This window comes from Bison bison, unplaced genomic scaffold, assembly GCF_000754665.1.
Source record: "Bison bison bison isolate TAMUID 2011002044 unplaced genomic scaffold, Bison_UMD1.0 scf7180017864304, whole genome shotgun sequence".
NCBI classification, from domain to species: domain Eukaryota; kingdom Metazoa; phylum Chordata; class Mammalia; order Artiodactyla; family Bovidae; genus Bison; species Bison bison.
In genome coordinates this window covers 288,750-304,944 of record NW_011494876.1, presented here as the reverse complement: position 1 = coordinate 304,944, position 16,195 = coordinate 288,750, and the positions used below count along the sequence as shown (strand labels likewise).

General features: G+C 43.8%; 1 protein-coding gene across 3 annotated transcripts in view; it reads right to left on the bottom strand.

Annotated features, from left to right (window-relative positions):
• Positions 1 to 16,195, bottom strand: part of LRIG1 (leucine-rich repeats and immunoglobulin-like domains 1) — a 115,422-nt gene that overhangs the window by 92,663 nt on the left and 6,564 nt on the right. The window contains exon 1 of one of the 3 annotated variants that reach the window (XM_010851513.1): positions 3,067 to 3,834. The exons of the other annotated variants lie outside the window; for them this stretch is intronic. Coding sequence (XP_010849815.1) covers positions 3,067 to 3,131 — 65 coding nt within the window. The 5' untranslated portion in view covers positions 3,132 to 3,834. Of the gene's footprint in view, positions 1 to 3,066; positions 3,835 to 16,195 lie in introns of those variants that run through there. 3 annotated transcript variants of the gene reach the window in all.

The window sequence follows — 16,195 nt, the reverse complement described above, 5'->3', positions numbered from 1 at the left end:
CAGAAGAGGACTAGAGAGTAAGAAATGAGAAACAAGTGAGGAGATCGGGCCCCCCAGTCCAGGCCCAGGGCTCGCAGTGCTCACAGGTGCAGTCCCAACCCCCTGAAGTAACCCCACTAGCCACCCTCCCCCGGCTTCTGGCTCTAAAGGAAACCGCTGCAGAGCCTTGGCTTCCTTTCCCATTAAAAGCCACCAGGGCCACAGTTTTCAATTAGCTGTGTCAGCCTACCGCCCCGAAGCCGCCCAAGTTCAACATGTCAGCCCTCCCCCCCAGCTTCCGGTCTCCACAGAGCACTTCACACCTCCCTATTGTAAACCTGTCCAGAGCAATTACCCTGCTGCCTTTGGACAGCCTCAGGACCGCATTTCTGTCTAATTTATAGCTGCGAAGCTCTGTCGGCAGAGGCAGCCTTGCCCTGGAGCAGAGGAAGTGGAGAGAAAATGGTCAGACCTGGCTGCACACGCAAGTGCACAGCAAATGTCCTTAGGGGACAGAAGGGCAAATTCTCCCACTGTCCCAGCGGGGGACATGGTGTGCTAAGCTGCCCCAGAGAGCCTGAAATCTGTATTCGCTGTGGGAATAACTACTGTTCTATTCTGCCGCATTTCCTCCTTCGCTTGGAATTACAAACAGGGAGACAGGTACAGCAAATACACTAGGCAAATACTGCCCATTTTATTTCTACCTGAAGATCTTAAAAGTCTTTAAACTCAAAAATAAAATCCAGCTCACCCAAGGAAGGTGAGACAGACATTTCTGTCCCTGGGGAATTCAATTCATCCAAGATTTTATGACCTGTCTTTTTTAAAAACTTGCCCGGTTTACAACTCAACAAAAAGACAAATGATCCAACTGAAAAATGGGCAAAGAAAATGAATAAATATTTCTCCAGCGAAGATATACAAGTGGCCAAGAAGCACATGAAAGCTTGCTCTGCATCACTAGTCATTAGGGAACTATAAATCAAAACCACAAGGAGATACCGCTTCATACCCACCAGCATGGCTGTAATTAACCTGACAGAGATAACAAGTACTGGTGAGGTTGTGGGGAAATGGGAACATGTATTCCCTGCTGATGAAATTGCAAAAGGTGGTGTGCAGCTTCTGTGTAAAACAGCCTAGCACAGCCTAGCAGTCTCTCAAAAAGTTAAACATAGAAATATCACATGACCCAGAAATTCCAATCCCAAGTATCTACCCAAGGGAAACGAAAACATACATTCATACAATAAAGGCTGCACACCGAGGTTCATAGCAGCATTATTCGCATCTGCCAAAAAGCCCAACAACTTATGAACGGATAAGCCCAATGCGGTCTACCCATACAATTAGCTGTGTCAGCCTACCACCCCGACGCCGCCCAAGTTCAGCATGTCAGTCCTCCCCTCAGCTTCCGGTCTCCACAGAGCACTTCACACCTCCCTACTGAAAATTATTCAGCCATAAAAAAGAAAGATTTGTCAATACATGCTACAGTATGGAAGAACCCTGAAAACACAAGGCCAGATGAAAGAAGACAGACACAAAAGACCATGTACTGTATGATTCCATAAATGAAATGTCCAGAGTAGGCAAATCCAGAGAGCCAGGAAGCAGATGCTGCCAGGGGATGAGAAGAAGAGTGAGGAGGGGCTGCTAAGGGAACAGGGTTTTGTCCTTGGGTGATGAGGATGTGCTGGAATTAGCAGTGATCGTTTTACAACTCTGTGAATAAACGAAAAAACTCTGAATCCCATCGTTTGAAAGGACGGCGTCTAGATATTTAAATTTCATTTTAATCAATCTATTATAAACAAAACACAAACAGTTTTGCTTTAGCAGGCTTTCAAAATTACAGACTGAAAATGCACCTAGCTATAATACTTCTGTACCACACAGATGGAGAAATAAACTTTTTTCTCTAAGTGCTAGGAGATAAATGCAGTGGGGGAACAGGCGAAATGTCCACATTTCAGATGCTCAAGGCATGATACCACCTCTAAAATCCTTCCCACCCCATGAACTCCTTCTTGCTTCTTAAACGGCACTACATTCAGGACCACAGCTCAGTCCATGAACCTGTAAGAAGTGGAAAACCTCAGTTGGAATGTATCTTCCCGCAGAAAATAAATTCTCAAAATTTCAAAAGAGCATTTTTTTTTCTTCTGAGTAATTATTTAATAAGGCTGTGGAAAGCAGGGTTTTCCCAACAGCGAGTCTTTCAAAAATTAAGAACAAGCCAGAGGCAGGAGGAAGTGTCACCAAAATGGGGAGAAAATAAATTGGTTAGATTAAGATCTAATTGATTAAGATCTGACCCCTTTCTGTGGTTGGTGCCAGCAGATTTTAGGGGAAAAAAAGCATGTTATTTCGGGAAAAGTCCTTCCAGGGGAAAAGCTGGGCGGGGGTGAGACTCTACATTTCAGTTTTATGTTAAAAATTCACTGAAGCTGATCGAAAGCAGATACAAACGGCCAACACCCCCTACTCTCTCCGAATGGGGATGCTGGTCCCTTCTATTCGAGAAGTGTCCCCCTAGACTGCAGGTACCATGGCGCAGCACAGTCTTTGCCAGCACACATGCAGTTAACTGGGAAGTCCAAAAGTCTAATGGGGCCAGGACGCTAACCAACATCAAAGAGATTCCAGTTGCTCCCCTTATGCAATAAACTTCTTTCACCCGACATCATTCACACTTTAAGAGTGCAAAGTTCACTCTGATATTGGTGACTTTCTCACTTTGTAACTTTTCTGGCAAATGTCCCTTGGCCTGGTTGTTCATTAATATATAATAGGAACATTAAAAGCATTGTTTCACCTTCTAGGGAAGCAAGCTGTGGCCAATTTAATAAAGTCGACATTGTCCCTGGGATGGAAGAACTGTTATAAGCCGCAGACAATGCAAAGATGCCCAGGTCAGAGGGTAGGTACCTGTTCACACTCTCACCCTTCACATGAGAGGTATGTATTTCACAAGATGTTTTTGATATTCCTACTTGGCAAAGGAGTAAGATTAAAATGTTGATCTTACCACACAAATGAACCTGGCGTTTCTTTCCCTTTCAACACAAGATTACTCCTTACCTTTTAAACCTTTCCAGGAAGTTGTGATATTTGTAGCAGGAAGACAGATGAGTGAGAAGGGACATCTCAAGGGCGATCAGGCGGTCTACCGGGATGCCGGGGAGTGCACTACTTTTACTTTTCAAATCAGACACACACCAGGACAACTCACTTTTGAGACCATGTTTACTTTGCCGAAAGCCACACTTTAAACACGGGCTCGTTTGTGGAAGGGAAGTGGCTTAGAGTCCAACCTTGTTTATGCTCCAAGTAGGTTTGACAGAAAAACCACATCAATTTGTTTTAAAATAATTTCCATTTGCTGGAAGCTGTTCTTGAAGGGCTCTCCACCACGCTAATCTGCTCTGATTCCTAGCAGCTGGAGGTGCCAGGCACGCCGGCCACGGACGGGGAGGGCTGGGCACAGACAGGCTGGCTCTGCAGGCATGGCTGCAGGCTGGGGTGACTTCGGGGGACCCGCAAAGACACAGCGACATCGCCCTCCGGACGCACAATCAACTTCGCTTTAAGAAGAACACACAGACATTTCCTAGTTCAGAGGCAAAAGTGAACAGGAAATTGACACGCCCACATAGAAGCAGTTCTCTAGGCAAGGACACCATGGCGGGGCGGGGGAGGGAGGCTTTCCAGGCCCTCAGAAACACACCATCTCTGAGTATCAGGGGTACTGGATGTGGGCTCGAGCCCAAAGGTCCCAGTTGGGGGTGCTAAAAGATGTTATTTAGCTAACTAAACCTAAGAAAAAGAAGGAAACTTAAAAAAGGAAGAGTCCATGGGTAACACCGGCGAAGATCTTTGGCCTTACCATCTGAAGAGATGCAGATTAAAGTAATCCAGTGCTATTTCCATGTATTAAACTGGTGTGTGGATGGAGAAAGAAAGCAATCTCAAGTTTGTGAGGGGAAAATGGGCACAGTTTCACATGTAAATCATAAATCCACAGCCTCTTAGAAGCAGCAGTGTCAAGTCTTAAGAATTTGCATATCCAGAGCAATTTAGATTTAAGTCATCCTAAGGAAACAAATGTATAAACATAGAAGGATGCTAAAGAATAATCTAAATACTCAGTATCAGGGAAGTTTTAATTATGACTTAAATCATAGTTATTTAAATGTTTAAAGTTGGGGAAAATATTCATGATTCTGAGTCTTAACGCACATGTTCTATTGTACATACACCTGAAACTAATATAATGTCACAGGTCAATTTTTCCTCAATTAAAAAATTCTTTATAAAAGCAGAATTACAACTGAATAGTAACCATAATTTTGTTTTTAAAATATATATATATTAAACTTGTAATAGTATTCAACCACAGACATTATTGGAAATTTACACACCAAGGTGGTGTATATAAATTTATATACCAAGGTGGTAATATTTACCACTGAAGAGTAAGATTAACTATTCTTTCTTGTGCAGTTTCCTCTTTATTCAATACAATGCCTACCATGTGTCACCAGAGAATCAAAAGTAACTAAAAAAATGCACGGGGAATTCCCCGGTGGTCCAGTGGTTAGGACACCGAGCTTTCATTACCAAGGGCGCAGGTTCAATCTCTGGTTGAGGTTAAATTAAGATCCCACAAGTCTCATGGTGTGGATAAGCGATAAATTAAATAAAATAAATGCATGTAATTGGGATATCAGGTTAATGGCACAGAACCCCTTTCACATGAAGTAACCTTCCTCAGCTTACCAGGTACAAAAGGACCTTTCCTCTGAATCACAGCCCAGGGCCTCTAAACCACTAAAATAAACATTTGAGGCAGAGTTTACCAGGGAGAAGACAGCTTTCCCACTGCCTCTCATTAACGTGTCCAGGGGGCTGCCCATGCCAGGGGTGCACGCTCAACAGGGCCAGACTTAGAAATCCATCTGCCCAAAATGTCTCCAGCCACAGACTAAGTCTCTACTCTGGCCTGAACCAGAGGACACAGTAACCTGCCCTTGGTGTCTTTACAACTCATCTGGTCAAGGAGAACAGCCTTTCCCAGTGCCAACAAAGAGGGAGAAAAAAACAAAACAAAACATGACCTTGGCCTGATCATCCCTTCTGTCAAAGAAGAGGTCTTAAAGAAATGAAGAAGGGCCAGGCAACCCAAACCAGCTGCCTGGCCAGGGCTCAGCATAAACTGAGCAGAAAAACCACAAGGGGAAGGGTGTCTAGACAGCCCTGGTCTAGGTGAGAGGCGACCTTCCCCTGCTGTGTCAACTCTGCAAAACTGGGCTCCAGAGCAGAGGGGAGACCTCGGCGCCAGGTAGGAATGGCACCGTGGGCTCCTAGAGCAAACACAACACGCAGGACGGAGACCAGAGACCCCAAAGGGAGGCAGGTCCTGGGTGGTGCTTAAACTACAAAAGGAAACAACGCTTGGTTACAGGATTTCACAGCCACCCTCCCACAACAGAGGGAGGGACCAAAGAGCAGCCAAACCTTCTTGGGGCGTGGGGGCTGCCCATCTGTCATATCTCCATTTGGGTGCCATTTCTTTCTTCTTCCGTCCATTCTTTTAAGTTCTTCAACACAAATATTTGGTGGAGGGTGGAGAAAACTATCAAATAGACAAGGTATGGAAACAACAGACAGCTGAGCCCCTGGGAGGACTCAATGATCCCCACTGTCTGGGAAAGGTGTTTCTGCAGGACTTACAGGACGAACAGAAAGAGGACTGACAGCAGCTGTATCAGGATCTGTCCTGAGCGTTTACTGATGCCAGGCTTGGGAAGGGGTTCTGGGGCACCACGTGGATCAGAACCAGGGCCAGTCCCTGCTCCACAGAGCTGACAGTTTAATGGGGGAGTGAGGGTGCAGAACTTCCAATCAGGATGCACAACTTCTGTCCGAAGTACTGCAGGGTCCCCGAGGCAGGACTGTAACCCAGAGGGAAGGTCAGCAAAGGTCTCCAAGAGAAGACACTTAAGGGAAATGAGCAGGAGTCTGCAAGGCAGAGAGAGAAGAACGCCTCCCTCAGGCAGAGGGACAGGTGTAAGGGACATGTGACATATGGAGTATTAAAAGAGCCTGTAAAAAATCCCACCTGGTGGCTGGGATGCACGGAACCAGGTGGGAAGGAAAGATGAAGCTGGAGAGGCAGGTGGATGCCCAGAGCGTTAGGCAGTGGGAATCCTATGTTCTAACGCGTAACTCTGCCAAGACCCCCATGGCTTGGGGTGGGGGTGGGGGGGTGTGGAAGAGAGGAGAGTAAAAAGTTCTTTACTTTCTGTAAAGTCAGCATAACACAAAGAAAGTGTAGAAGAAAACTGAGCATAAAACTGATCCACCAAATAACTGATGAACTCCACCTTCTTTCCATCTCTCCGATATAATCTTTTTACAAAATGAAGGCAGTAGGGAAGCGGGCAGTGGTTCACTGATGGCCACAGCAGTCTCCCGGGACAGCTCACAGGGCTGCACACCCAAGGCACGCCAAGTATCGCAGGCGGAGTACACACTCCATCGGCTGGCCTAACTGTTTATACGTTCTTGAGTTAAAAATACACCACTCAGGTCAACGTTAACACCAGGGCTTTATCACCAAGGCTCTTTGTAAGCCAGTTACACAAGGCGGGCCTGTGACTTGCCCATCTTTTAAATGTGCCTCAATCTGTAAATTGTCTGCCGATACATCAGTGGGATTATAATAAGCCACCAAATACACACGCATTTGAGAAAAACACTTTCCAAACCCAAGGATACTTTACTGTTTATAAATAGTTTACTTTTTCTGATCCCCGGGCATATAATATTCGCAGTTGCTCCAGAAACCAAAGAAACATGGAACAGGAACACAAACCACAACCTCGCAGAAACAATAAACAACAGATGGCAAGACATATGCGCAGGCTGCCACCCCCTGCACCAGAGGGGCACACCAGAAATGGATGCTGACACACCAGCCTGCCGACGAAGACACGTGCCCTTCCAGATCACGTTCCAGACACCATTTATGGGGCACCAGCCATACATCTAGAACCGTGTTAGGTGCTTCAGGCCACCAAGGAGGTGAAGGACCGATCACGGGCCTCCAGGAATTCACAGACTTGAAGGGGATGCCAGACAAACACACGAAAGCAGATGACACCAATCTTACTGAAGTCTTTCTAAATACAGTTATGTAGTCAGGTTTGGGTTCTAATTCTGGCAAATTCACAGAGTTATTCAACCACCCTGGGCCTCATGCATAGCAAAGATGTAAGATATTTCACAGAGTTAAGGCGACAGCTAAATGAGTTTGTGTTCATGCGTCCTCAAGCAAAAATGCAAACGATCACTGCTATGTATTGGGGCCTCTCTTCTAACACTTATAAATGACTTCAATTTTGCCCTCCCTCACCATAACTTTAGTGAGGTGGGCTCTATGATTATCCTCATTTAACATGAAGAAGAAAGGGAGTCATTCAGAAGCTAAGTAGATTGCCCAAGGTCACCCAGGAAAGCAGGCACGCGAGCTGCCACTGTTACCACTGTGCTACCTAAAAGCATGGCTGGCTGCTTCACTGCCACTGCCACCCCTCACCATACAGGTAACCTGAAGGGCGCTTTGTAGACGACAGGGACACAGCATTATCTTCCCCAGCAGACTCTACAACGGTGTACTGTTCTGGCCTTTTCCTGGGTTTTATGGCTTGAGCTTACTTGAAAAGTTCAAGACAGATGCTAAAATAAATTTGGACTCTAAGGTCACATTTGCCATAACTATTAATGATTCTGATTAGTTGATGTTTACAAAAATTTTTTTAAACGTCTTCTGTCTCAAAACAAAGGGAGGGGGTCCAATAAATAAGTGTGGCGGTCATGTTGCTTTCCATATATGGACATGTCTATTTCAGGAATCGAAATCTCATGTCCAATTACTCTGCCAATTTCACCTCAATGCTCATTTTATTTTTTTAAACTCTGACTAGAATTTTCCAACTACACTGTAACTTTAAGCCTTTGTGTTTCTTCTACATTGAAAAAGAATGCCATTTCCCAATATATAACTCCCAGATGTAGAATTCACAGATGATTCATCTCGCAGAACAAGTGTTTGGAGACATCAGCTCCAAATAGAGCAAAAACTTGGAATTCCCTTCTCCCCCAAAGTTAAGAACTCGCCTAGATCTGCTCTGCTTGACAAAGTTTGTTTTCAATTATATTTCCAAATTCTTTTAACAATAACTGCATGGCGTCTGGCATCAACACATCTGATTCTTTGAAGTGGTTCTCAAGCAGAGAGCAGAAAATAAGGATAAAGGGGAAAGGAAGGGAAGCCCATCCATAATTTCTGTTTTAGCCCTAACAGTCCCTCCCAAAAGGGCTCTTCGCCACATAAAATCAGACAAAACCACAAGCTATGACTTCTCCTTGAAGGCCCACACTGTTGGAAGTACCACAACTGAAGAAGGCTCCTGAACTTATCCCTTTACCCATCAGCTGGGCTCCTAATGGGAAAGCAGAGCTTCAGCACAAAGAAAATGGCCTTTTACTCTTTAAACCTGAACTCCAAACACACTTCTGTGAAGTCCTCCACAAAGGTCAATTAGGAGTAATCACACCTGGAGGGTGAACTTCAGAACCCTTTTCAGACACAATGAACACATGGGATCCTTTCTGCCCAGAAAAAAGTGCACCGAGCCTTAAGAACGAGAGCTGTAGAGCAATAAACAAATACTGATCCAGAGATTCCTGGGCATGTGAAACTGAACAATCCCTACTGCCTTAAGTGGGGAGAAGAGAGACCTGACAAGGATGTGTGAACTTACCTAAGCAGAGAGACTCCAAGATTCCTCCGGGGAAGGACAAGATATAAACAATAAATCCACCAGAACAAGGTCAAGCAAATAACAGAGAGTGTGTCTAATGCTGACAAAAGCTCGTGCAAGGGCGGGAGGACTATTTGGACTATCTCAGAACGCACACGGGCAGAGGCCACGTGTAGGCCAGAAAGGGAGGATGTTGAAAAAAAAAAAAAGGAAAGCCTAGTTCTTTGGACTATTTCCTTTAGTCCTAAAGTAGTCCCTAACTCTTGTCAACCTTCCTCTCAAGAAATTCCAAACCACTAATTGTGCCTCCAACTTCATCGCATTTTAGCTGTAGCTCAAACAGGGCTCCAGATTCCCAGAATTAGCTCTACAAGAAAAAAGAGAAAGAAAGAAAGAAAAAAAATCGAAAGCTTCCACCTTATGAAACTGTGTATGACAAAGAATGAGTGGAAGGGAAAAAAAAGTCCAAGACTTTCCACTGAAGGCACAAATGAATTCCACATGATAGAAAGGTGGATATTCAGGACACAGAGGAGAAAAGCTCCCAGACTTGGTGTAACAAATGAAGTCTTTTAAGGAGTTCCATTACGACAAAGATCACGATTTTCAAAACCAGTGTTTGACCAAGTGAGAACCAACGAAGACCCAATGCAGATGGGTAAATTGCTTGACCAGAAAGAGAGAGACCTCAAAACTGCAAAAATCAGGCCCCTGGACTTAGTATGGACATAGTATGACCTTGATCTGATAGGGTGACATAATATGCTGTTGAGTTTCCACCTTGAAAGACAACCTCAAAAGAGCTCCTTGGTAAAAGGGTTAACAGCTCCTCTGATACTCGCAATGTTCCCCGCATGTTGTCAATGGCAAGCCAGCTGAGAGGACAGACGAGGTGGGTTGTCGCTGCCCTTCCTCGAGTGATTACTAGTGAATCTGCTACAGGTGGCTCATCTGGTCATTCACCGACGGCCAGCTTGAGAGGGATGCTGCCTGCAGTGGCCCTAAGAAAAGCAGAGGAGACAAGTGACTGGAAAAACAGGCCCTTGATTTATTTGCCTTTTGTGATGAGATCTTAAAAGGCTAAATCAAAGATTTAATGTAGGTCTGCACCAGCTTCTGTGGTTTTCTTTGGGTTAGTGGGAAAAAGAGGCAATGATCAAATGAAGAAATATGGTGGAGTACATGCCCCCCTTCAGTAACTCCTAAAGGATCACAGGAGGTGCCCTTGTGAGAGTCCCACACGCACACCCTGTTTCCCTTTACTTCCCCGGGGGCATCCAAACGAGGATACCACTCAGAAGCACCAAACATGGAAGGTGACTGAAGTGAGTATCCTAGACACACAGAGTAAACTGACTGATTCTTACCCTTCATTAAGTAGTGTAAGTTTTATTACTTCTTTGTTTCAATTCAGATAGACTCCTATACTTGAAGATGAGCAGCCTTAGAAACCATACATCGCTTTACAGAAAAGAAATGAACTGATCAGATCAAGGTCACACTGCCAAGCAGGGGCAGAACTGGGATAAAGCCCCAAACTTTCCAGATGTCCAGCCATTTTCTCAACCGTCCACACTCCTGCCTTCACAGCTTTAAGACAACTGTTACTTTTTTCCCTTTTAGGTCAATAGTTTTTACCCCTTTTTGGTCCAGAACCCCTTCAAGATGCTTAATGAAAATGTTAGCTCCTTTTTGCCCAGAAAGATGCAGTGAGTTTTGAGATTTCACATACAATGTAGTTCCCTACACTGCCCCCTCCCCTCCCCCCTCCCCAAATAATATTTGAGGTCAGCCAGTCTTTATTTTAGGATAGTCTGAAATTCAATATAATTTAATCAATTCACAGTTCTGTTTCAAATGAACTCGTGAAAGGATCCAAGAGATTTTTCTCTTGGATAAAACACAACCATCGATGAAGCCAAACCACTGTGGCCAAGAGTCCCACACAGACACCAAATCTGAGAAAACATTCAGAGGAATTTGGGATGGGGCAGACTTTAAGAGTTACAAAACATTTCAGTTCGCTTTCTGGATCTCTTCTCCTCCAAAGACGAAAGGAAACTCCATTCCATTTGAGCTGGAGCTTCTGCATCCATCACTTTGCTGGATCAACAGCCAACTTCCTGGAAGCAACAAGCTCTTCTGGCTGTTTAGAAGTTTTGCAAGCCCTGGGAGCTTGTGTGCCAGAAACTCACAACAGCCCAGGTGTAGGGAGGAAATCAAGGAAAAAATATTTAATTAAAAATAAAATGAAAACTACAATGTAGGCAAGATGCATAGTACTGGACCAAGGTCCTGCACAGCAGAAAGTTCTCCTAATTTATAAAATAGAAATTAAACTAACAGTCAGAATTTCTCAGTTTTAAGTGCCCTCCCAGCCTGTAGATCTTTCTTAACCCCTTCGGTGTGTGCTTCCACTTCCCTAAACACAGAATGCCCTGTAAGATGGTATCTAATCAAATACCATATAAATTTTATTAAACTTAATACATGCAAGAATTTAACCGGACCATGTAGGACAGCTTTTAAAACCAACGAACACCACAGGATCCATACAGAATTAGATTTTCACAAACAGAATATGGAAATCATTCCACAGACTTTGATCAAGTGGATTGGTTTGTACTCCCATTCGGACTGCTAATTAAGCTGCAACCAGCATGAAATCCATTCTAAAAGTCTCTCCTAACCAACAAAGTAACAGGCTGCAGAGAAATTAAACTATGCACTTCGACAAAACCAAACCAAACCATTCTGCAGCTACTTGAAGAAAAGCATTTTCAAATCTGTGTGAAGTTTAAATCAAGCACAGAGGGTTCCAGGAACATAGTTCTTTGCTTAGGGGGGATTTTCTTCCAGGGTGCCTCTCACTCTATTTAAAGCAGCCTCAAGTAGCCACAGCTGGAGGGTCATGCTTACAAAGTAAACAATAGTTAACTTGATTCAGACTCACGACTTAACTACAACCAATAGCTAATTACCCCTCTATTAACCAACACTACCTGAAATATCACTTTTTAAATGATCCATTTGGAATTATGCTCTTTCACAAAAGAATTCTCATCAACAATTAACAGCATAGAAGAAACTTCCCAATTAACAGCTGCATGGGGAGAGATGAGAGTTCCTCCGAATCACCACATTTCAGGCAAAGGACAATGGGACAAAGGAACTAAGTACCTCTCACAAGAAAGAGACCAAACTGTGTTCTGAGTGCACACAAATTGAGAGAGCACACATTATGTGCTCAATAAACATTCTTTAAAGGTACAGTTTACCAAAAACTCCCTTTGGAAAAACAGACTTAAAACAAATGATTCCTCCCCCCTCCAAAAGGCTGTTACAGTTAACACTTCTTTAAATCACATTATAGAGAATAATATATGTAAATTATATCTCAAAAATAAATGTATCTTAATTTTTTAAAACCTATCTATATTTTCAGATGAAGTGATATGCTTGGATTTGCTTCCCCCCACCCCCCCAAAAAAAAACAAAACCATGGGGACAAGTCTATTAAGGCACAGATTAAATAAAAGAGGCCATTATAAAAAATAACACAAGTAACAAATGCTGGGGAGGGTGTGGAGAAGAGGGAACCCTGGTGCACTGTTGGTGGGAATGTAAATTGATAGAGTCACTATGAAAACAGTATAGAGGTTTCTCAAAAAATAAAAATTGGGTTTCCCTGGCAGTTCAGTGGTAAAGAATCCATTTGCCAATGCAGGACACATGGGTTCAATCCCTGACCTGTGAAGATCCCACATGCTGCGGAGTGACTAAGGCCATCCGACACAACTACTGAACCTGTGCTCTGGGTTCAGGAGCCACGACTACTGCAACTACTAAAGCCCAACGGCGGTCCTGTTCCACGACGGGAAGCCACCACGATGAGAAGCCCTCGCACCCCAACTAGAGTGCAGACCCACTCATCACAACTAGAATAAAGCCTGTGTAGCAACGAGACCCAGCATAGTCATAAATAAATAAATTATTTTAAAAAGCAAAACTAAAAGTAGATCTACCATATGACCCAGCAATCCCACTCCTGGGTATAAATCCAAAAAACAAACAAAAAGACTAATTAAAAACGATACAAGCACCTCAGTGTTCATACTAGCATTATTTACAACTGCCAATACATAAAAGAACTTTAGTGCTTATCAACAGATGACCAGATAAAGAAGATGTGATGTGACATCCACATATATATGTAAAACGGAATACTCAGTTCAGTTCAGTTCAGTCGCTCAGTCATGTCCGACTCTTTGCGACCCCATGAATTGCAGCAAGCCAGGCCTCCCTGTCCATCACCAACTCCCGGAGTTCACTCAGACTCACGTCCATAGAGTCAGCGATGCCATCCAGCCACCTCATCCTCTGTCATCCCCTTCTCCTCCTGCCCCCAATCCCTCCCAGCATCAGAGTCTTTTCCAATGAGTCAACTCTTCGCATGAGGTGGCCAAAGTACTGGAGTTTCAGCTTCAGTATCATTCCTTCCAAAGAAATCCCAGGGCTGATCTCCTTCAGAATGGACTGGCTGGATCTCCTTGCAGTCCAAGGGACTCTCAAGAGTCTTCTCCAACACCACAGTTCAAAAGCATCAATTCTTCGGCACTCAGCCTTCTTCACAGTCCAACTCTCACATCCATTCATGACCACTGGAAAAACCATAGCCTTGACTAGATGAAACTTTTTGGCAAAGTAATGTCTCTGCTTTTGAATAAGCTATCTAGGTTGGTCATAACTTTCCTTCCAAGGAGTAAGCGTCTTTTAATTTCATGGCTGCAGTCACCATCTGCAGTGATTTTGGAGCCCCAAAAAATAAAGTCTGACACTGTTCCCCCCTCTATTTCCCATGAAGTGATGGAATACTATTCAGTCACAAAAAATGAAATCCGCCATCTGAAGCAACACGGATGGACGTGGACGGCATGAGGTTAAGTGAAATAAGTCAGACGAAAAGACAAGCATTATATGCTATCACTTATATGTGGAATCTAAAAAAATGCAACAAAGTCGTGAACATAAAGAAAAAGAAGCAGACTCACATACATCGAGAACAAACTAGTGGTTACCAGCAGCAGACGGAGGGGGCATCAATGCCTTTTCACCCAGCTTGAAGTGCTAAAGTTGGGGGTACCAATGAAGAGCACAGTGACTACAAAATTTGGAAATAAAGTGAGATTATCCATTCCTTAGTTCTAAAGTGCTTGATTCTTCTCACTGTATATCTAACAGGCCATCATCAAGTAGGTAATCCAGTGAGGAAGAATTTTATCAGTGCAATGTACGCCCTGACCAAGATAAGTGTGAAATTACTGGAACAGCAAATTATAAACGGGTGGTAGGAGGAAAGGACAGGAAGAGGGGGTGGGGTGGGGGGACACCTCCTAAACACTGTATAATACAGTCTTCGAAGATGAAGTTGTGTGATTTGTTTTTAATCAGCTAAAAAAAAAAAAACTAACTCTCCACTATCTTGTTTCTCAACATTTAGGTAATTCTGTTGCAGGACAGAACCTCACTCCTCTCATTCATTTTCTTCCCAATAATAAGAGACCTCAAGAAAAAAAAAGTGCCCACAGATCATAAAAGATTAGAGACTTGGGCACCATAAAAGTTTAAAGAATAATCAATGCAAAGTGCTTCAAAAGAAGACAGGCCATGCTTTCTTTAAACTCTCTGAAGGCCACCTTTTGCCAAAATAAACTGAATGAGCAGTGATTGGAACCTGCATCCTGGTTCATAAGGAAACCAAGATGTATTAGGACTTATGGAGATGAACGGATTGGTTGTTCACACAATAGGCTTTACCGGTTATTCTAGATTAAATAGTAATAAAGACGCAAACAATCGTAGCCGTTCATGTGGGCAAGGCTGTGAATCACGGTCATTCACGGGGGAAGGGAGGCAGGTTCAGGGGCAAGAAAAGCAAACGGCTTTTCAGGTGGCATCCTTGCCAGATTCCATGGATGACCCTTTGCTCAATGACCATGTCCCCTACAAAGTTACTGCACAACGGCAGACAAACCAAACAAACAAAAAATGTCCGAGATCTCCAGCCCTGTGCAAATCACCCCACAATCATCTCCCTTCACTCTACCTCCTCCCTCAAACATTTCCAAAGAGAAGTGGGCACAGCAGAGGATTCAGCCAGCCCCAGAGTTCGTAACCTAACCCTTGTTTGGAAGACTGCACCTGCATGTTTCCAGGCAATTGACCGAGCTTCTCAGTAGGGCTCAGTTTCAGTGAAACCCTGAGAAATAATAGGATAAAATTATTAGTTTAAGGGCCTCTCACTTCTCAGCCTCCTTCCCATACCCCACCTCCCAAGAGGGTAATGCTCAATAGACAGATGTATTTGCACAACTGGAATACATTTATAAACTACCTCAATCATTTTTTGCTAATTGCATAATTTGTATAATTTTTTGCAACTGTTCACAGAGTCCCGCTTGAATTTGTCTGAGCTTCCCTAGGGTACACAAAGCTTCACTGTATCCATATCACCAGAAACTTTATGGCAGAAGGCCACTTGGGGTCTGAGCCCTGCCACCTGCTCCCAACAAATGAGATCTTCATGTCAGAAAAGCACTCTTCCCAGGAAGCCTCTGTCACCAGGAACTCTGACTTGGAGAGACCAGCCATGCCACAAGGGGATACAAAACCTGTTAATGGGGGGTCTTAGCCTCCGACCTGTGCTCTGAATCATCAGCAAGGTGACTGACCCACACTGGATTAGGCTGAATACACGTATCGCCTAACTCTGTCTTCATAGCGCCTTAAGGTAGAATACTACGATTCCTTCTTTTAGAAACAAAGGGAAGAGTTTCACCACAAATCACACACACAGCTGTAGGGTGGCGGAGCCAGGAATGGCCCCTAGAAATAATTTCCAATCTCATCATCACTACTCTGGAGTGAATGGTGAGTACTGGGTGCCATCAGCCGGGAAGAGGCATCCAAATCATTACCAGAGAAGAATAAAGGAAGCTTTTTTTTTCATCCGCTCTTTCCTCCATCACTAACCCAACCAAGACCTGAGGAACAATCGGGCATCACATGCCCAGCTACAAGACAAAGAGAAGAGCTGAAGGCAGGAAACCAAAAGCTCGAAATCCAGGGGAACAGGGAAGCAGCTTTTTAAAAAACAGAGTGACTTTTATAAGTAGACTGGGTTTATAGCTTGTGTTTTAGAAGATTATGCATAAAGTATATTGAAATCACACATAAAGTACTAAGTTATATAAAACATATTAGTAGGCAAATGTATAAAGCATAAAGCCTTTGGATAAGAAAAATTCATAAGCATACCCCCCCCAAAACCCTATAAACCAGGATACAAATTAGCAACTTTCAATCAGACCATAGACAAACCA